This window comes from Dermacentor silvarum, chromosome 6, assembly GCF_013339745.2.
Source record: "Dermacentor silvarum isolate Dsil-2018 chromosome 6, BIME_Dsil_1.4, whole genome shotgun sequence".
In the NCBI taxonomy this organism is placed as follows: domain Eukaryota; kingdom Metazoa; phylum Arthropoda; class Arachnida; order Ixodida; family Ixodidae; genus Dermacentor; species Dermacentor silvarum.
In genome coordinates this window covers 172384196-172406290 of record NC_051159.1, presented here as the reverse complement: position 1 = coordinate 172406290, position 22095 = coordinate 172384196, and the positions used below count along the sequence as shown (strand labels likewise).

Sequence of the window (22095 nt, the reverse complement as noted above, 5' to 3'; positions counted from 1 at the left end):
GACTGCACCGAGGAACTTTACCGAGTCAGAAACATGACAAGCCGCTGCTTCTAAGTGTTTGCCAGATAAAGAACGAACAGCAAAACACACTGACCCTGATTTAATTTTTAAGTGGAAAGTTTGGACAGCTTGGAATACATTTCTAGCCCCACTTTTAGAACAAGCACCATATATGCTGCTTGCGCCGTTTGGATAAGCCATAATGAGCCCCAAAAGCGCTTACATGTCCTCTGAAGCGGTGGCCAAAGCTTCGTGAGGTCCGCCCAATCACCGCCTATATCTGCCGAAACAGAAGTTTGCTGAACCGCACCGGCGCATCATATTGTAAACATGAAGGCCACGGAGGCAGCTGAGGCAAGCAATGGTCACGTGACCTTGGGATCGAACATGGCGGCGCCCACGGGATCGCCGTGAAAAGGGTCTATTGGTTGGGAACCAAAGTATCCGTATTATTGAGGTGCAACTAACATTTAGAAAGACTTATGACACTGAAATAACTACAAAAAAAAGCTTTTGCGCTTGCTCATTACCTGATCATCTAGTGTGCATGCTTTCAAAGGAGGCCATGACATTGGTTGTACTGGTGAAAGTAGCAATGACACCCCACAAAACGATTCATCTATGCCAAACCACAACAGCACTCTTCTACAATGTTAGAACCCAGTCACAGGTGAAGCATGCTACCACACTAACTATATATGGGCAAAACAAACCACAGCAAAGCAGCACTCCCGGCCCTGATTAGTAAGCAGTTGGCATTGAGCTCCGTTCTGCGACATTACGACATGCACCTGAAAATCGGTGACATCTGTGGCATAGTTTGTTTGAATAGCTCGGATGATTGCGGAACACGTGACACAATCTGTCGCAAGTTTTGTCACTTCAATGTCACACTACCCGAGTGTTAATACATTTGCCCTGCCTATTAAAAAGCAAACGTTAATTTGGAAAGCCATGTGTCATCAGTGCCATGTGACTGGCTTATTCGTGACTGTTTAGCACCCATGCAACATATTTGGAGCTACCTACGTCACAGCAACCAACCTGCTTGTGTGAATGAGTGAACCGAACAGCCAGCCTTATCATGCAAACACACCACAGCATCAAATCTGGGGGTCTTCGTGGCTACCTTGTAAAAGACAGTGTCATTGGTTGTGGTTTATGTACAGTAAAATGCAAGCACACAATCTTTCTTTTTGACGCCGTTAGGTGGAGGGAAACAGAAAACAGAGTCGCAAAATGTTGCCACAGACCATAAGCCATTAAATATACATATTGCACTTTATGATGAACCACGCTTGCAAAAATGTTCATTTTTGGCCATCACGTCATAACAGACACAAGTGAAATCATCATTCTTATATTAGCAAACAAATGTACAGTATCTACAGGCAGCTATGGGGAACCTTCTAAGGCACTTGATCCTCCCATTGAATCATCCACTTGTCGATGCTCCTGTATACAGAGATAATAAAAATCATGTTACAAATTCCAGCAGAAAAATACTAATTGACTAGAGCTATTGTACAGCAGCTGGCATAATTTACCTCCGAGGTCCTTGCATATTTTGAGCTTGACTGGTGATCATCATCTAGCCCATCTTGCATTTTGCGTTTGTACCTAAAAACAAATGTTTTGCAAAAGATTGTCACAGAATCTGCCTTATCGTCCAATGAACTTAGAACAACCACAGTCATACACTTACACTTGGCTGTCTGGGTTGTTCTCCTGGTTCCTGCATTTCTCAAGCTTCTGTTCACAGGCGCGTACCTTCTCTTTTGGAGGCACCTCGATGGCTCTTACCATAAGCCACAGCTCTGCAACAGGCACAATGGCACAAAATTAAATAATGAGCAGCCATTTGCGGGCATCAAGTGAGGACCAAACAGCAGAAGAGGAGAAAACTGTTTGGGTGGCTCAACAAAATCAGTGTGGCAAGAGACGCCTAAAGGCTCATTCACTCGGGTCGCGTGACCCTTTGCGATGGGCCAGTCGCCATCTGCTCCCAATTGCATCGCCACGTAAAATAAGTATCAGTGCAAACAGATGTGCTGTTCCTGCACATCTGACTGGTTCAGCAATTTTGAGACCGCAAAATCTAGCAGCGAGCAACTAGCTCAAAATGGTCGCGCGACTGCTGTCAGTCGCCGGTGTGAATGCAAAATGCTTACTTGAGTCAGCTTATTACATGAGACACCAATGCCACACACAATTTAACAAGCGCTACACTGTGCTTCTTTTTAAAGTGCGGCTGATTGCAGAAACAGTGTAACCAAGGCTGGGTTGGTCATGGAGATGGTGTAATCAAAGGTGGTGGCTTGGTGCACTGATCCTGATACCAGTGCATGACACGTCCTCGCAAGGTTCTTAATGCGATTTGTAATGTGGGCTCATGCTGGAAGCAGTGCAATGTCACAGTACCTACATGCCTCATAACATTAACCAACAGAGTTCCACAAAAAGTGTCCAAAGCAGCATATCTGAGCAGGTATACAGGGCTATCGTTTGACTTTGACAATCATCTTCCAATGGTTTCTACAGAATTGCATATTTGGCAAATCAGATCTGCGGAGGAAAGCTGATGAAAGGAAAAGTTGTTTTCCACCCAACAGCAGCACCAAGCTACAAAGAAAACTTATATGGGTTTCCAAGAAAGAAATCTTACCAGTTGAAGAAAAATACGTCATGATTCAAGGAATGAACTCGGGACCAACCCTTTCCAGGGTGGTCGCATTACTATTTGAGCTAACCAGGAGGCCAGCAGATCGCCAGAGCAAGGCCAAATTAATTAACAACTCGAATCACAAGGAAACGAATATGGCAAATCCGCTTCTAACCTTTGGAAGTTATAATCAGCCTTCGTAGCTTTGTGCTACAGTCAGGCAGATTACAATTTTCTCTTTCACGAATTTCTAATTGCAAAAGATGTTTTTAATCACCCTGTGGCATACATGGTGACTTGCATGGCAAACTGTAATGCTCAGATAAGTCTATTAAATGATTTCAACTTCTAACTTCTTAATGATTTACTTAAAAGTTGTACCATTTGTCTAAATTGAAAAGCAAACAATAAAGGTTGGTTAGAATGTCTTCTACACATAATTACATGGAAGGTCGATGTGCAATCACTCTGTAGTGATTGCACAATCCCTTAACTGTCAATGACGAGTTAACTCATCATGACAAAGGTTGCACTACCTTGTAATTTTGACACATAAATAAATATTCCACAATGTCCTTTGCTATTTTTTAAACAAGAGCAGTAAACAGAACTGCTATGGGCATTCTTGGTCTCATATTTTTTTTAGAGATAATATGGTAAAGCCAATGCAGATAAAAATAAATCCGCACTTTCCATAATTAAAAAAAATTATTCATGGCAGTTAAGGTGTTAAACCGTTGCAGTCCCGAGTTTACGTTTTGAAGCCTGAATTTGGTCTCTACTACACATCCAGGCAAAAATAACCTCGAAAGAAATTGCATCTCAGTCATTCTAGGCTTGTTTGTGGTTGAGTTTGTGCTGATAGTACGTGTTGCAATTGAAAAAATAAAGCCTTTGAATAATGAAGCCAAATCATCTTAGCAAAAATGCTGTGAGTAGCCCCAGCTTTGAGATATCCAAAACCAGAATGTGATATAATATAAATTAGCATTCCAGTTACTAGAGCTTCTCAAAAGCTCCTATAGTGCACGTCACGACAAAACTAACTGGAACGCCAATGTATGTATTCGCTAGCACAATTTGGAAATAGATCTCTCAAAACTGGCGCTGGTCCCATGACCTGCGCTCAGTGGATGCAACTTAAAAGCTGTCCTGTGTAATTGTTTTTTTCTTTCTTTCTTTTTTCTTTGCACTTCAGTTAGGGGAGCTAAATATAGGCATGCAGGTTTGTTTCATGAAGTAACTGCAACAATGACTAATAAAATGTGTTGTCCATAGTCCATATTTCATAGTCTTCAGGTTAATCACTGTTAAATTTGCACCTTTAGGCACACTTTCACTAATTGTCTTTGTCCCAGGGCACGTCCAAGTAGAAGCTCGGGCCCGAAGTCTTCGGAGAGAGACTTCCTCCACCCGAGAAATACTGTGGGTGTTACGATTCCCCCAGGGCAACCACGCTTGGACCATGTGCAAACGCATGGTGATCGGCGTGCCCAATGATCTCGCTCGTCAACATGAATAGACGCGTCACTCGCGAGGGTCAGAGACGAAACCTGTTGTCCAGCTCTCAACCTTGCTCCCCCGCTGAGGACGTTCACCCGGCTCCGGTCGCCTACCATTTCTGCTAACCTTTGCATTGCCCTAGCCTGCAGTAGGGGAGAAGAGAGGGAGAAAGCGCCCGCAGAGGACGTTCACCCGGCTCCGTTCGCCTACCATTTCTGCTAACCTTTGGATTGCCCTAGCCTGCAGTAGGGGAGAAGAGAGGGAGAAAGTGCCCGGATGGTGGAGGTTATAAGAAGGCCAACCAGCAGCCACATGGAGAACACTTGCTTTGCCCTAGCGTGTAGGTGCTTAAATGCTGAACGTTTCTTGTATGCTTTCTTTGGAGCACACTGCTCACCCGTAACCATGTATTAAACTGTTACTTGTTTTTACGTTGCCTCGTCTTCCCTGCCGGACCCTCTCCGATAGTCAACCTGGTTCTACCTCCAAGCAGATGCTGTTGAAGGTACCCCCGAACCTCGGCCCGTAACATGGGGAAGGGAGCAGACACGTGGTGGATGAGGGCACGTGTGTCACGCTGTAGGACGGATTTCGGGCAATGAAAACAGAGCGTGGGTCAGAGTGTAGGGAAAGAGGAGTTACAGGTATCGAGAAAGAGTTAGCAATGAGGTCGACAAAGTCACTGTTGTGGTCATGACCATGTGCCTGCACCCAGTGGACAGCAATGTTCACATGTGTAGAATTGTGAATGTTGTGTATCTGTTCACAAATACGCATTTTCATTACTTGTTTGAGATGCTTATAGGGACACTAAAGGCAAATACTAAGTCAGGCTAAAGTGATGGATTAGTGCTCGAGTATCTCTAAGGCATCAATACTATCGCAAACAGAGCCTTAGTAAATGAGAAACTGAGATAAATGCAGGAAACGATTAGAGACCCCCCGGGACATTCAAGTACTTGCCCGATGACGAAGGCACTCCTCATTTAAATTCTGTCACCTGTATTCAACCACTCATCATAAAAACATAATTGTATTGTATTATAAGACAAAAGAAAATACTAGGTACTTCACTAGTTCTATTTCATTTTTAGAAAAAACTCATTGACATTACACTGTTGAAAACGACGAGGGTGGTCAAAAGGTTTTGTTTTCGCTCGACACTGTGCCACCCAGGCTTTCGCATTTCAGTAGTTCCGTTACCGCGTAGTGCTGCGCTGGTTTTGCTGGCTCGTGAACCTCACACAAACTGCAAGTAGCAGAGAATTCCACTTCCATGTGACGTCGCAGGATGTCCGAACGGTCTATGCTGCTTGACCAAAAGCAGCTGCAGCACTCACTGACGGCAGCAAAGGGCAGTGATGGTGTATGCAATGCCACCACTCCCCGGCTGGTGTGGCGGGAGATTTGAATTGCCATAAAGGTATTTGGACCCTTCGGATGCAATTTTCTCATAAACTAAGCATTTTCTTTGCACGAAACAAGCGTTGCGAGGTTTCTGGAATGGTATTTAAACAGTCCACATCGACTCAGTATTTGCCTTTGGTGTCCCTTTAACTGCACCGAGGCTGTCAGCTTTATTGATGTTAGGCAAGTTGACAAGGCTTTCAATCACATTGTGTATAGCCTGCAGCTCAAATAATAAGGGGTCTGAAAAGTCTATTTGTCCTCCTCTTGAGTTGGCTGCCGTGTCTGTGTATACCACACAGTGTCCCGTAGGTACCGTCATTTCAGTTGCTGCTATCGATTGAACCCACCGACGGAGCTTTGTCGCCTTGTTATTGGTTAGTGATGTATACTTCCAGGGCGGAAGGTTGTCCAAGTTCGTAGTCGTGATACAATCTCCATAAAAATAGGAATGGAGCGCTGTGACTGTTTGTATGTGGCGTCTTTTAAGCTTTCTTGCTTGCTGTCGCTGCTCAACAAGCTCAGAAATGGTGTTAGGCTGTGCGTGCTCTAGCAGCGTTGTCATGAGCCGATAAAGAAAAAAAGGAAGAAAAAGCAGAAGATAAGAAGAGGACAAGAAATCAGGTGGAGTTGGTGGAAGAAATAAAAAAAAAAAAGGAAGTGAGAAATAGGAGTGTCCGAATAAAAAAAATGCTATATATGAAAGAAGAAGTAGTGTAAAAGTGCATGCAGAGCTACGTGGCCAATGGGCAAAACAGACACGTAGCCGAAGAGAGCAGTCCAGCTACTCTCTGGGACGACGACGGGCAGAAGGAGCTGGAGGCCGGACAGGACGGGTGGATTGCGACGATGGTGGCAGCCCAGTGGAAGCTGTTCTTCAGCTGCCACGGCCACAACCCGCGAGCCGAGCGGGCGCTCCACTAGAGACCGCGCAGCTACAGGCTGATGGCACCGTTTCCCGGACTCCCTGCGGCTACGATCCGCAGGCTAAGCGGAGTCTACCGGGCGATCCAGGCGCCTCGATCACCCCACTGCCCTGACCCCCTGACCCGGACAATCGTGGGCTGAACGTCAGACACAGCGACATCAAGTCCACGACGCATCGACGGGCCCAACGACATGTCGTCGGAAACAGCGACGACTAGGCTACGTGACCACGTCGATGGACTTGCTGTAAATATTTGAACTTTATAACACGTCGTGTGTAAGGACTTTGGAGAACATTTTCAATTAACTGGCTCTGTGTATAGTTTGCCGTGTGTTAGGTTTTTTTCTTTGGGTTTGTAAAACGTGCATTATTGATACAGTCAAACCTCGTTAATTCGGATCTCAAGGGAGTAAAAAAAATGTCCGAATTATCCGAATGCCGAATTATCGAATGGACAACAAAATATGCATATGAACAAGGCTTTTATTCCATACCTTCACTTCGTAAAGAAGTCCGTGATGGTTGTTTGTTTTTTCGTCGAAAGCTGGGCGGCAAGGTCGACTTTTCGCACATGCGCCAACCCGTCCAGTGCAAGCGTGCCGCGACGTGCGCCGAGGCGCGCGCCGCGTCTCTTTCGGCTCACGTCGCGGCGTGCCAAGACGCGCGCGCCGTGAAAGCAGCCGCGAAACGGGTTTTTCTAGCCGCAGAAGGGATCGCTCCAGGACCGATTTCTTGCGGTTTGCCGCGTGCCGCGCATGAAGGAGACCAATGAGAGCAGTCCGCTTCCCTGACGTGCGCGCGGGAAACTGGTGTCATGCGGACCCGCCCGACCGCTCGTTTCTAGTCCGACGTTATCGGCGCGCAGGTCAGCATCGTTCGCGGCCAGCCACGCTGCGCCAGCCGAAACGCCATCTCTTCCGACGCGCGCGCGTCGGCTGTTATCTTCGGAGCATGCGCAATATGATCACAAGCCCGCGCGCCGCTTTGAAGGGCTGTCTGCGACCATCGGCGAAGTGGAGTGGGCGCCTTTATTTCTTCGCGCTAAATGCATTGTGGGTTGGCGCATTCTGCGCGACCAACGCGCGAATGGGTCAGGAGCCGTGCCCATCGGGCCGCGTCGGAAGCCGCCGGTTACGTTGAGAGGTTCGTTTCCGCCAACGTGACGTAGCGTGCACGCTCGCGTTACGTCGGACTATAAACGGCCCTGAACAAACGCTACAGCGCGGCCGGCGTGGCCCAGACACCGCCAGATATTCAACGCGCCCTAAACGATTCGCTCCCTACGCACGTAGGAGCTGCGCTTGGCAAGGTCACTGCGCCCGGTCCCGGAGATAAGAGAGCCACGCTCAGCGGAGACCAGTGCCTCAAAAGTCCCTAAGCGATTATGTCCCTAGGCACCTAAGAGCTCCACGATTGCCATGACAACGCGGTTAGTTCGAGAAGGGGGGCAACGTTGAGGGGGGGAAGAGTCTAGTCTGTCACGTGATTGCCGCAGCGGCGCGCCGCCGGTTGGTGTGGCCGCCCTGCCGCAGCTGCGTTTTGGCCGCCGGCGGCGCGCCGCGCGCGTTTTGCGGCTAGTGTGTACGTGCCAGTACTGATTTCTGCGCTCCAAAACTCCAAAAACTCACTTCAGCGCCGGTATTGGCCTGTCTCCAGTCCGAATTAAGCGGTGCACGCGTAATTTCGTGCCGATTTAACGAGAGTTCGCTGCCATAGACATATGTACATTTTTGAAGGGAGGGAATTAGCAGGCCGAATTATCCGAATTTCCGAATTAACGGGGGCCGAATTAACGAGCTTTCACTGTATATGTATTTTTCTTATGCTCACGCCCCATAAAGGTTTTCCTAACTCAAACGTTCCTTGTGTCGTGTTTACCACCATGAGACCTTGACAAGCGTTGGTATAGGTGTTAGACGAGGGTGGGTGGGCCGTAATTGCTCTCATGGCACTTGCGTTGATAACCTCAAGTTTGTCATACTGTTGAGCAGTAAGTCATAGGAACTGCGCTTGACATATAATACGAGGCTGCAGGGCGAAGTGCACGAGGCAACGGGCCACATCAGTGCGATCCCCACTTTTGCAACTGCAACATGTATGTGCTCTAAAGTCGATAACTTAAAGCGTTAGCAAAACATCGTTAATCAGCTACATAAACATTGCAAATTATCACGGTCTGTTGCTTCAAGTATGTAATCCACCTGAACAGGTGGGACAATGCTATCCATGACAGGCAATACAGTCGACGTCCGATTTCCCGGACCCTCAAGGGACCGTGAAAACTGTCCGGAAAATCGGGCAGTCCGGAAAAACGAATGCACGTGAAAACGCACCTTTTTGGTAGGTATTTTTCGCTGACGGAGAGGGTCACGGCCGGAGTATAAGATTCCCATTGCTATTCAGCCAATGCATCGTTTAGTTGGCTCTGAAAAGAGCCGTTTATATATATAAAAAAAAAATACGACGTGGCCGGCGCTATCTCATAGGTCAGCACTTGGGCGCAAAGAAGTCGCTTATTTTCTTTTGCACGGTCCGCTTGCCCGCGATCATGTCTGCCTTAATTTCAGTCAACGTCATGTTGCCGCTGTACACCGATGACAGTGTCATCAGTGCTCGCGTCAACTCCGAGCTCGGCGAATCCGCTCGACGAAAAGCGCAGCACGAAACAGCTAGAAACTCGGTGGATGCTGAAGGTCGGGAAACGTGATCACTGAAGATAGCGCGCAGCAGCAAACGATCAACCGCAGACACGACCGCAGAGCTGACAAAACAACACGTGAACGAACACAGTGAGGTTTGGCTTGGCTAGAGTGACCTAGAATATGGGAGAGTGTCCAAAGCGCCGCGCGAATGCATGGGAGGAGCGAGGACCTTTTTGTGTGAACTCCCGCGCCACGGCGCTGCTGTACCGGACCCGTGGGCTTTCTCCGCTGCGGAAGCCGCGCCAAGGCGGCGGGCGTCTGCTACGAGCCTGATATTTTGGTTGCTATTAGCCAACATCGCGATAATTTTGGATATATTGAGTACCACGTCACCGCAAGGTAATACCGCAGTGACTGACCACACAGCGAACGCGTTTGCCGGCTGAGAATACGGGTATTTTGTCTATTTCCTTCTAGTTCGCATGGTCCGCGCTTACGCGGCTGTTTGAGTAACGCATTCCGCGCGCTTACTTCATTTAGTTATGTGTGGAATGAGCAACGTGAACGTGCTGCAGAAGAAAATAAGCTGGAGATCGCTATGACAACCAGGAGAACGTGGAAGATATGGCTAGATCATGCTAACGCTTTTACACCCTATCATTTCCTTTCTTTTATTTCATGCATTCGACTTGCTTTACAAGACTGCCTACCACGCTCTGCTGTTTCTGTATTAAGGCGAAATCCTTAACTGGCTCTTGGGAAGCGGAATGTGTCCATCGGCGGAGCCGCGGTACCAAAAATAAATACAAACCGCGTCACTCTCGCGTCTCGTTCACTTGGTTCCAAAGTATAGCGTGGAAAGGCACAAATGTGCGACTGAGATGGGTCATGACATTAGTAACTCGACATACTTGCATTCACTTCGCGATTAACGACAGCGATATCACGTGTGGTGCAAACCCGCATTTTTCGGCCAGAAATCCCTCTAATGCTGTGGGTGTGACGATCAGAACGTGTTGAATGCCAATGTCGATCTCAGCGTGTCGAACTTGCTCATATATCATCAAGAACTGAGAGCACAGGTAAAGGGTAATAATAGTAATGGGGTTTTACATCCAAAAATCACAATATGGCCATGAGAAACGCCGTATTGGAGGGCTCCGGTAATTTCGAACGCATGGCGTTCTTTAACGTGTACCTATATCTATGTACACGGATGTTTTATGCATTTCGCCTCCATCGAAATGTAAGCCGCCGTGGCCGGGAATCGAACCCGCGTCCTCGAGTTTAGCAGTCCAACCTACCAAAGCCACTAAGCTACCACGGCATGTAGGTAAGCGGTTCGCGAGAAATATACGGCGGCAAAAAACAAGGCAAACCAAAATAAATGAGACGCTAACAGTGCAACATTGTGTACGTACGTCTCATTTCATAATTACGAGCAAACGTCAGAAAACGAACGTGATGGATTACGTATGTGCAACTCGTCTTTCGCCTTCTTGTATTGCAAGAGCGCAAACACTAAGCGAATTATAACATGAAAGTAACTTTAGGAATATTTATTGAGTATGCTAGCTGGGTCGTACACAGAAAATATATACTTACTGATAAATAATTACCTACTTGTAGTTACGTAATGAAAGAGGCAACTAATCACCAGAACATAAACTTCTCCTGTTTTACTGATTGAAGGTAACTATTTTAGGTATATGTAGAATCAACAACGATATTTGTAGTGCATCAAAGATTGTAATTTTCAAGACGATTTTCCACTCAATATAATGCAAGCACAAGCATCACCACACGCCATGAATACTTGTTAGTTTATGTAAAAAATCACACGCTAAGCAATACCTATTATATCATGAGAAGTTATATGTTGGTAATTTCAGAGAGGATTCACGGATTAATAAAACAAGGCTATTGCTGCAATAACTTTTGCATAAAAAAATTAGTAAAAAGCTAGGCTAGTAGCAGCTATCTGTTCATTTCAATGAAGAAAAATGTATATTTGTTCACCTTTTTTATGTTTGTTTACCTATTGGCTGGAATGGCTTTTCTTTCGAATATCTGAATTTGAAACTAGCTTCGCTCACGGTGAACCTTAAGGTACATCGTGCGCGAAGTGTGTATTGAAGAGATAGCGTACAGCAAGAATTGTTCGCGTACGCTATCTCTGAAGCGAAATAGGCCAACAATATTGCGGCGTTACGGCCGTCCCTGCGCTCCTTCTCTTAATTGTGTCCCTTACACCTTCTCACGGCGCTCTGTTCATAATAAAGTATTGTCGCGGCTAAAAAAAATTATGAATAAATACATATGCATATGGCTCTAAACCACTACTGACCGTGAGCGAAATGCGCGTAGTGGTGAGCGAAGCGGTCACTGCACGCACGTAAGTATTTCACTTGACTGCGCGAGTAATTTACTTTTTTTCGTTACTCTTATTCTTGCAAGCATGGTGCCATTGCCCGCGTACCCATCTTTTTTTTTTACTTTCTTTCCTTGCGCGGGCTCATTTAGCGCGTTTCTACGCACGCACAGTTACCGTAATACCGTTCCCGAACTCTAGCACCGGAGCTAGGCCGCGCTGATGAGTTTGGTACGTTTGTTTTTGCATTATCTTGCTGCCCAAGCACAAAGAAACGCTCAAAGATGGGTAAGCTCCATGCAGCACCACACTGTTGAAGTTAAATAGAGTGGAAGTGCTTTGCGTGGAAAATGAACGCAAAAAACTACAGCGCGTAGCAGACGACCCTCGCTTCCCGCGCGCTTCGCGAGCGCGAAAAGCCCACGGGTCCGGAGCAGCAGCGGCGCGGCGCGGCAGTTCACAGAAAAAGGCCCTCGCCGGAGCCGGCGCTTTGGACACTCTCCCATATTCTAGGTCACTCTAGCTTGGCTAAGCTACGGCTGGCAACGGATTGACACAGTGCGGTTTCGAGGTTACGGCAGCCGCGGCGCGGTGCGGCGGTGTTGCTCGCCACACCTGCGATGCGAGTATGGTGGGTTCGAGGATATGAAAACAACCAAAATGGCGGAGTCGGTGGTGACTTTGGGTCGGCGGTTAACAGTAAAAAGTCCGGGAAATCGGATGGCGAAGGCTATAGGCGTCCGGAATTTCGGACTTTTTAATACATTGACTCTATGGGGAACTTGACGGTGCCACAGATGAGTCCGGGAAATCAGGCATGTCCGGAATTTCGGGCGTCTGGGAAATCGGACGTCGACTGTATATTAAAATAATGGCTCGCAACATAAAAAGAGAGGTGGTATAGCGGTACGTATTAGGTGTTATGACTGCTGCTCTAAACTATCCTTGTGAACAGCTCACTGAGCAAAGGAACATTGACAAAGACCAAAGAAAGAGGAGACTAACTTTTGACAGTGTCCTTGATGTGGTGAAGCGTCTCACGTGGGCTACCAGCAAACAGGAAGTCTGTTATGTACCTGTTTCACAGAGCAGAGAGACAGAGAGATAAATATGCAGACAGATGCCTGATCAGTAAAAACAGCATGTGCAACAGAATTGGGAAAACTCACGTTTCAAAGTTGGCCTGGGCTTTGTTAGCAGCATACAGAACAGCAGTGAGGGCAATCTAGAGGCAGCAAGAAAGGGGTGAAGAAGCACTGTCATGCTATGACACAGCGAGTTGTGCAAATCATAGTAACATTACACAGCCTTAATGAAAGAATTTCTACAGCATACTACATTTAAGATGAATATGGAGAGAGCTTGAAAATATGACAATCTTACTACAATTATGTCAGCTAAAGGAGTACTGACAGAACAGTTTCAACATAAATTTTTTTTTCTTGCATTATGTCCAAACTGCAAATCCCGGGATGTAACACAGGCAAGTGTCAGAGCACCCTAAACAATTTACTATATATAGTACTTGTTTTTACAAACCAGTCTTGGTTTCAATACCAAGGAGGTGGATGTGTCATGACACATATGTTTAATCTGTTCCTGTTACCACAGTGGCTGCCACACACGAGCACAGACAGAAGAAACACACGCAGTACTCCTGAGGTGATATCCTGGACAGTGTCAAATTCCGCCATAGTGACATCTCTGATTGGCCCAAAGGGCTGCCGCAGCTTCTCTGTTTGGCTCAAAATTCAGACAATGCAAAATCTGACAATGTTGGATTTTGACAGTGTCCAGAATAGCACACCTGTTTACTTTTTCGTGATCAATGTCTACATACCAAGACTAATAGCTACACAACGTGAGCAAATATTGCGCTGTGCTATGACTTCAACATAATGTAGATGGCACTGTGTCTGGCATTCTGAGATCAACTTTAGTATTAGATTAAAATATCTTATAAGTGTTTCGAAAGTTTTATACTCTTCAGTTTCATCATTTTATGTCTGAGAAGCATGAGGTAGAGTTTCTACTAGTTTGAAGATATGCTTCAGTACTCCTTTAAAAACCAGACCAACAATATGTGTAGACACTGGAAATGCATAAAATATAGAACTACTGCACTACCCGAAGGCTCAATACTGCACACTAAATATGTAAGCACAAAAGTGCGGCATTTTTCAAGAGGAAGAGAGGCCCCCCCCCACCCAGTCCCCCCCTCCCCCTTTTCTTCCAGTCTGCCAGTGCATTTAGGCATGTTAAAGAGTAACCAAATCGTCAAAGCCTGTGTGGCTGTTGCTAAAGACCCTCCATACTGCTCTCGTCTGCCGATGACAGTAGGCACGATAAAGAGGCTTTAGCTGCTACCATTATCTAATATAAATAGTGCTTCTTACTTTTAAATTGCGAAAATGTGCACCTTCATGAAAGCGGACATGCAGAAGTGGTAGCATTGACAACAACAACAACAAAAAAAAAGAGAGATTAAGTTCATTTAAAAGACAATTTACAGATGTTCATACCTGGGATGGTGCCATGAGGAGCATTGCATCTGTGAAGAGAGTTCGCTCAAGGAAGTCGTCCATGTACAGCCTAAGCTTCTCTGGGTCTGGAAACTGAGGACACCTTGTCTGTGGTAGCAAGAGGAGGATGGTTTCTTGTATGCTTGGCAGCTCATTTCGTGCACATCTGGTCACTTGGCAAAAGGCGCATAACTAAGTGCTGTTCACATGGGCCCTTTGACTAAGGGTACATTCGACTGGTCATCTTGGAGCGCTCTGACAATGCTACAAAGTTCGTACAAGACAGCTTTACAGCTGTATTACAAGAATGCATCTATCTTCCAGATATAATCGGGCTTCACTATCGCCACTGGAGCCTGTTTAATTAGCAGTAAAGCTTAGTTGTTGTTTTGTACAACGCTCTCAATTGACTATAGTCCAAATATGCAGCAAGCTTAAAAAACCAAGTGCATTACAGTGACCTGCAGAAATCTGTGTATTCATGTTACAAGCAAACGTACTACTTCGGCTTTCTTCAGTTGAATGCAATGCCATGTGTCCATAGGCATACATAGACTACAGGGGGGGGTCTACCTTACGATTTGGGAATCTGCCTATGGGTGGCTTTACTACAATATACAGACTGGTAAAGTGTATTGTGCCACTCGCGTAACCGCTAGTGACAAACAGTTTCCTCTCTCATGTATATCACGAGAGAAAGATTTGCACATAGCTTTTGTTAAAACTGACCCGAACTGGAAAAAAGCGTTGCAATGCTTCATCGCACAGCTTCCATGGTGTTGCGTGTTGAAAACGACAAGTGCAGGACATGATGTAGCCTTGGTACTCTCCAAGTCAAAGCTCTGCCAAATGAAAGCAAGTCGCCGAGCTCTGTTGGCAGTATTGTCAACTGTTCGTGTTTTGGTATGCAAAGTTATCACACTGCGCAGTCATGACAAGAAGGAAACGACCTGAGGCAACTTTTATTGCTGCTAAAACACAATGTACCAGGGCTAGCCACATAGCTAAACAGGACAGACTATAAGTGTATTTCGCCAGACATCCAGAATGAAATGGTGAAGCTGCTTGCCCATAGCGTGCTTCGCTCCTTAATGAACTAAGTGCAGAATACTGTATTCTGTGCCGTGATTACTGACGAGACCTCAGACAATACCACGAATGAGCAGGTATTCTTCTGTCTTAGATACGTTACAGAAAGCCTGGAAGTGGAGGAGGTGTTTGTCGGCTTTTATATGACCGTGGACACCAAAGCGCATACTCTCTTCTCCACTTTGAGAGATGTGCTGTGTAGATTCAACCTGCGAAACGAAAACTGTTATGGGCAATGCTACGATGGAGCTGCGAATGTATCCAGTAAAAGTGGTGGGCTTCAGGCTCTAGTACAGGGTGTTGAACCTAGAGCGTTTTACGTGCACACTCTATGAACCTGGCATTGCAAGACTTGTGCATGAAAATTGATCTGCACTGGGATTTTATCAGCTTGTTTACAGACTTCATATATGATTTTGTGAATTGCTCTCCAAAACGTCTCAGCTGGTTCGAGCAGTTTCAGAAGGGTGAAAATCGTGCACTGAGACAATTATGCAAAACCAGATGGACGCTACAGGCATCCTCACTTCGGTCTGCTTCAAGCAACTACTCAGAACTACTCCAATTTCTAACCAAGGTTTCATAAGACGAAAAGAATGAGACAGGAGGCAACGCGAGTGGCTATGGAAAAGCGCTCTGAAATTTTGATGCCAACTTTATGCTTGGGCTGATGCTACTTGTTTTTGAAAGGCTGGAAACTTAACACTGCTCTGCAAAAAAGGAACCTGCAGTTTAGCCATACAGAGCTCTAAATGAAGGCCGTTCAAGAGAGTGTTGGCCAACTCCATGACAACTTTTCTAGTATTTGGAGCGACGTGTTAGACATTAAGCTTTTAAATCCAAGCGTTCCCAAGAAGAAAAGGCAAGCACTCCGTCGTTTCTATGAAGGGTTGCAAACACACAAGTTCAGTTCTCAGGAAGATTTCTACAGGCAATGGTTCTTCCTAGCTGCCGACACTGTGCGTGCATCTATGCGAACGCGTTTTCCGCCAGAAATATGGGATCAGATGAGTGGAAAAGTCCCCCCCCCCCCCCCCCCCCCCCACCAGGAAAAGTTAGTTAGTTAAATTGGATTTATTGGCGCAAAAGCAGCTACGGCTATGCTGCGCCAGACACAGGGTGATAAAATTTCCTTCGTAAATAGAGCATACACTGTAGTAATTATAGCTTACTTAAAAACCTTGTTTCGTCAAGGAAACTTATCACGTCAGTCAGAGACACCAGTGCATCATCTCCTAACAGCAACATCGGGTGAAGTGGAGTGTTTGACTTATACAATACTCGGAAGTATTTTTTCCTAAGCATTTCGAGATGTGGACATGTTATTAAAATGTGGATTACTGTTAATGGTTCATGGCATTTATCACATGTTGGTTGTTCCTCCTCTTTCAAAAGGTAATTATGTGTCATGTGCGCGTGGCCTATCCGAAGTCGACAGAGTATTACTTTGATGAAACGTTCTTGATGATAGCATGTCTTCCACTCTCCAAGGACAGGTTTAATGAGTTGAAGTTTGTTGTTATCTTTCAATTTCCATTCGCGTTGGTTGCCAGTTTGAAAGGAGTGCTTTGCGAACTGCTTGGATCCCGTCCCTAGCAGGTATATTAACTTTTGAAGTATTCATATATTTTGCCGTTGCTGCACATCATCCGCCTTTTCATTTCCTGGGATCCCAGCATGGCTTGGCACCCAGCAGAAACGAATAGTCTGGCCTTCACTTAGATGTGTTAGTGTGTTTAGGATATTGCCAATGATGGGTTCGTATTGTGATTGCATATTCAGGGCTTTAAGTGCACTTAAAGAGTCTGTATAAATTACAGATTTTCCGTGTTTGGTGCTTATAATCTTTTGTACTGCCATCCATAAGGCATAACACTCAGCAGTGAAAACTGATACAAACTGTGGTAGTCTAACTGTGTGTTCCCACGTATCTTCAACCACGCTGCTTCCAACATAAATGTGCGTCTTCGAACCATCGGTGTGAAATTCCGTGTAAGTGTCGTACGTGTCCTGCACTGTGCGAAATTCCCGTAGTATAAATTCCCGAGGCATATCTTGTTTTTTTAGATGCGTTAATGAAAAATCTAGAAATTTTGTGAAATCGTTCCAAAGTGCTAATCTGGTTGGTCTTTGCATGACAGAAAGCGTTTCAGTAGGGACATTGTAGTTAAGGACTTTTTCTTCAAATCTAAGTATGAGTGGTTTTATAGCATTTGGCTTGTTCGTGTAGTGAAGTCGTTTCTCGCAGTGTGTGATGATGTTATGGCAAATGTGGTCTGGCGATGAGCGAACTCTTAGAACGTATGTCAACATGAGTTGCGTTCTTCTGTGGTCTAAAGACGGCTCGTTGCTCTCGGAATACAAACTGGGAATGGGTGAGGTCCTATAGGCACCGGTTGCTAAGCGTAGTCCTTTATTATGAACGGGATCTAACCGCTTAAGGTATGATTGTCTGGCTGAACCATATGTTATGCACCTGTAGTCCAATTTGCTGCGTACCAGCGAACGATAAATATGAAGGAGGCATTTGCGGTCAGAGCCCCAGCGCTTCTGGGACAGGACTTTCAGGACATTAAGTGCTTTATTTGTTTTAACCTTTAGGTTGTTAATGTGTGAGATAAAATTTAGCTTTTTATCGAATATGACCCCCAAGAACTTCTGTTCTTGTTTAACTGGCAGTACTATTCCATTTAGTGTTAAGATGGGGTCAGGTTGCAAGCCCCTCTTCTGAGAAAACACCACAGCAACAGTTTTTCGGACGAGAAACGGAAGCCGTTTTTGTTAGCCCATATTGTCAATTTGTTTAAGGTGATTTGAATCTGCCATTCACACATTGTCATGTTAGATGCGCGGAAAGCAATCTGGAGGTCATCAACGTAAAGAGAGTGCATAAGGGTGGATGGTATGACTTTGTTAACCGAGTTCATTTTGACAACAAACAGTGTTGTACTTAAAACACAGCCCTGAGGCACACCGTTTTCTTGGGTGAATACGCGTGACAGAACCCTACCAAGACGCACCTGAAATGTTCGATCGGACATAAAATCAGACAGGCACTTCAGCATTCTGCCCCGAATCCCTAAGTCTGCCAAGTCCCTCAAAATACCACATCTCCATGTGGTATCGTATGCCTTCTCCAAGTCGAAAAAGACAGCTAGGCAGTGTTGTTTGTGTAGAAAAGCATTGCGTATTTCATGTTCAAGCCGGACTAGGTGATCAGTTGTAGAGCAACCCTTTTTGTAACCACATTGATGTATGTTTAAGGACTTTTCTATTTCGAGGATGAAAGTTAGCCTGGTGTTTACAACACATTCATATGATTTTGCCAAGCAGCTGGTGAGAGCAATGGGGCGGTAACTGCTGGGGGATGTTGGTGGTTTTCCAGATTTTAGAAAAGGTATGATTACGGCATTTTTCCATGTTTTCGGCATTTCTCCTGTTTACCAAATCTTGTTAAAGAATTTTAGTAGTGCTTTGATAGACGTTTGTGACAAGTGGGCAAGCATGGTGTAATGAATACGGTCCATACCAACTGCGGTTATCTTTCCAGCAGAAAGTACACTATTTAATTCTGGGAGTGTGAGGGGAGCATTGTATGGCTCATCAGATGCACATGTTGTTGGTAATCTTTGTTTTTCAGCAGAGTTTTTGTATGTTAAAAATGTGTCCGTGTAGTTGGCTGAACTTGATACCTTGTAGAAGTGTTCCCCCAGAATGTTTGCTTGTTCGTTGAGTGTTGTTTGTGTACCAGGATTTGAGAGTAAAGGAATTGTGTAGGACGAGTAATCCCCTTTGAATGTTTTTACCTGTTCCCACATGCGTTTGGAGGAGACTGAACTGTTAATTGAGGAGACGTATATCTGCCAAGACTCTTTTTCGGCTTGTCTACGGATGTATCATGCATGGGCTTTTTTCTGTTTGAAGTTAATAAGGTTTTTACATGTTGGGTACCTACGAAGATTGCCCCAGGCCTTATTCTGTTCTTTTTTTGCTTGGGTACATTCCTCTGTCCACCACGGGTTTAGTTTCTTACGATGATGTCCAGTAGATTGGGGTATGGCTCTTTCAGCTGCCGTGATTATGCAACGCGTAAATCTATCATTAATTTCATCGACACCTAGATCGGCTAAAAAGTGTTCTTCTAGTTTGGCAGTTTGTGTGAAAAGCGTCCAGTCTGCCACTTGTAGTTTCCAACGACATGGCCTGCAGGTGATGATGGGTAAAGTCGATGACAGTTTAATTATAACAGGTAGGTGGTCACTGCCGTATGGATTGTCCAACACTTCCCAGTTAAAATCAATAAAAAGAGAAGGTGAACATAAAGCTAAATCGAGACAGCTAAAATTACGTGATGTAGGTGAAAAGTAAGTAGGTGCTCCTGAGTTTAAAAGACAGATGTTGTTAGATAGAATAAAATCTTCTATGAGTTGTCCCCACCAGGAAAAAGGAAAGTCTATGCTGCTGCACGTGTCAGTCATAATAAGACTGCTAATGGAATTATTACTGACAGAGGTGTTATGAGCAGCGGCTAGGGTCTTCAGTAAAGCTTCTGGAAAACAACCCTTTAAAATAGAACTGACGAGAATAAATGCTTACCTTGAGATCTATTAGGAGCCCTTCAAGTGGCCTGTAAGGGTTGTGAATGGTGAGGTGGTACTTCAATTGTTGCATGAGCAGAAGTTCATTGTTGAGGATGATGTCTGTGGCCTTTTCTCTGTCTCCCCGCACATTGCTGACAAATTGTGCAATGGAAACATTGAACTCCTCCACTTTGCAGGCCAGGTAAACACAGGTTACCCTGCAAATTTTTAGAGCAAGAGGATCAGCAGAGGTTCTTGCTGGCAGTGTTACTATGCATACTTTTAAATGATTTGACGTCACGGTTCCTCTTAACCCTTTCTGTGCCACGCTATTATTCCAAATTCTGACAAAAAATGAACAAATGTTTTATTGCAAAATTTTTTAATGTTTTAGACAATGGTTTAAGTGTCTATTTATTCAGAATCTCAATCATTATTGCAAAACTAAAGCCTAACAGAACTGTACCATATACCATGCGATAGATATGAAAAGAGAACATGAAATTCTACGCTCGCCTGCAGAGTACACTTCAAAATACTCCATTGGGCCACCTGTGTCCTCAACATCAAATGTCTGACCTAGAGGCAACGAAAATAAGCAAAGTGGGTATGCAGTGGCCTTCCTTACGTCAAGTTTGCACCATTGTCTTGTGGCGTCTAAGTAACCAGAAGCGACGCTCTCAGAAGACGAGCTGAGTGTATCAAGAATCTCGGTGTCTCTTTCATTCAAAGAGCAGTACACTTCATCATCGGAATCACTCGACTAGTTGCTGAAGTGAGCTTTTCATTTTTGCAAAGGAGCCAACAAAGCCCAAGCTGCTGGTGGCATTTTTAAAGCCCCCCCCAGTTGTAAACTTGTTTTACTTCCTCCACAAGAATAAGGTCGCTACTGATTGTGCTGCCCCACAGATTGCGCTGTTGCCATCTGCAAGCTCGACAATCACCGAGATGAAGCCACCTCGTCCACGGCATTCCTAGGAAATGAAAAGTACCGCCAACGAGCATAGCTCATACTTGAGAATTTTCGCCAAGGCCGCGTGGACTAATCCAGCTTGTCCTAAGCACGGAAGCAGTTATAAAAAAATGATAAATTCCAGAGGCGGCTACTGGGAAAGGCAATCAAAAGCTTACACAGCATGAGATGACAACCAGCAACTGCAGTCCTACATTTGTATACAAACCCTACGAGGGATAGGCCCATGCTTTGAGTAGAGACGGTGAAAGAGGTGCTTTGTCTACCAAGGATACTTACAGCATGTGCTTAGGGTGGTAATCCATCACAGAGTGATTGAGGTAGAAGCGCTTGAAGTAATGGAACGACGTGCCCTGTGTGAAATGTAAGATTGAAGCAATATGAACTAGCAGCTCGTAAAGCACTCCGAAAATTCACTCCGATAGCAGGTTTATCGGCCACCTCAACAACATCGATAATGCTGCTACGACTGCCATAAGTTCAAGAACAAGAGAAGAACATGAAAAATACGCTCTCCGTGCCAGTTTTCTCATTACACAGCACATTGTACACAATGGCGTTCTACTTACGATTACGCTCCTGGGTACAGGAGGTTGAAATTTTTTGCAGAAATCTCGGAGGGTGAACTCGTAGTGCTTGTAGATTGTCCTCTCTTCTTCCGGTGAAAGAAAGTCATCCTGAAATGATTCAGGGCCGGTCATTACGAAACCGAACAAGCGACACGTTGTCGTTCGACAATGTTAATTTCTTAAAACTAATTTTCATTGCACTCATTAATGAAGTAGCTTCATTTCCGCGTTAGTGATATGTTCCCTTACCGGAGATCGGTTTGCATTCTGTTGTCGGTTGATGAATCTGTCGTTCGCTGCTTTTCTGAGCCTTGAGATTTGAGCCTCGTCTTTAAAAATCCAGCATTTGCTTTGAGTGCTGGTGGAAAACATGGCTTTTTGTCACTATAATGTTCTGCTTACCGATGACGAAATTTCAGGAACAAACTTTCCAATTAACGCCTCTACTATCGATCATTTCGCATTTCTACTCATTCATCAGACATGTTGAGCGACTTCCATCCATGCTACATTCGCCGCGAGTTTGCGCGTCGCATTTCGCATGCATCAACGTGAGCGAAAACACAGGAACAAGCACACAAAACAAAACAAGAGCTGGCTCGTCTCGATGGCGATGGAAATCTAACAAACACAGAGTTTCTTGTTCAAACTAGGAGTTTTAATGTAACTTATCGTTCTTGCATTTATACAGTTGAAAGCACAATAAAATTGTTTGTGTGAAACTTCCATGGCGCATGGAAGCAGGAAAAAAAGAGGTGCCAGATGGTTGTGGTAGCGGTGGCAGCCGAGGCAGCTAGCTAGCGGTAGCAGAAAAACAGCACTGGCTGTCGCACACAAAAACAAATTTTC

At 45.2% G+C, this 22095-nt stretch overlaps 1 protein-coding gene across 1 annotated transcript; it reads right to left on the bottom strand.

Moving 5' to 3' along the window:
* Positions 1-1344: 1344 nt before the first annotated feature.
* Positions 1345-21853, bottom strand: LOC119456409 (cyclin-H). The gene is made up of 10 exons (XM_037718138.2): positions 21496-21853; positions 21247-21354; positions 20957-21030; positions 19721-19922; positions 14036-14143; positions 12683-12738; positions 12519-12589; positions 1706-1817; positions 1548-1620; positions 1345-1455 (listed from the first exon to the last, which is right to left on the bottom strand). Exons 1-10 carry the CDS (start codon positions 21616-21618, stop codon positions 1396-1398), a joined length of 987 nt encoding a protein of 328 aa, XP_037574066.1. The 5' UTR covers positions 21619-21853; the 3' UTR covers positions 1345-1395.
* Positions 21854-22095: the final 242 nt, after the last annotated feature.

Bases quoted from the DNA above. Each gene is read 5' to 3' on its own strand.
- LOC119456409 (XM_037718138.2), bottom strand. From the start codon at position 21,618: ATGTTTTCCACCAGCACTCAAAGCAAATGCTGGATTTTTAAAGACGAG. The intron at 14,144-19,720 runs GTAAGCATTTAT...TTGCTACCACAG, and splicing joins GGCTCCTAATAGATCTCAAG to ACAAGGTGTCCTCAGTTTCC. The intron at 1,621-1,705 runs GTAAGTGTATGA...ATTTGTTTTTAG, and splicing joins AACAACCCAGACAGCCAAGT to GTACAAACGCAAAATGCAAG.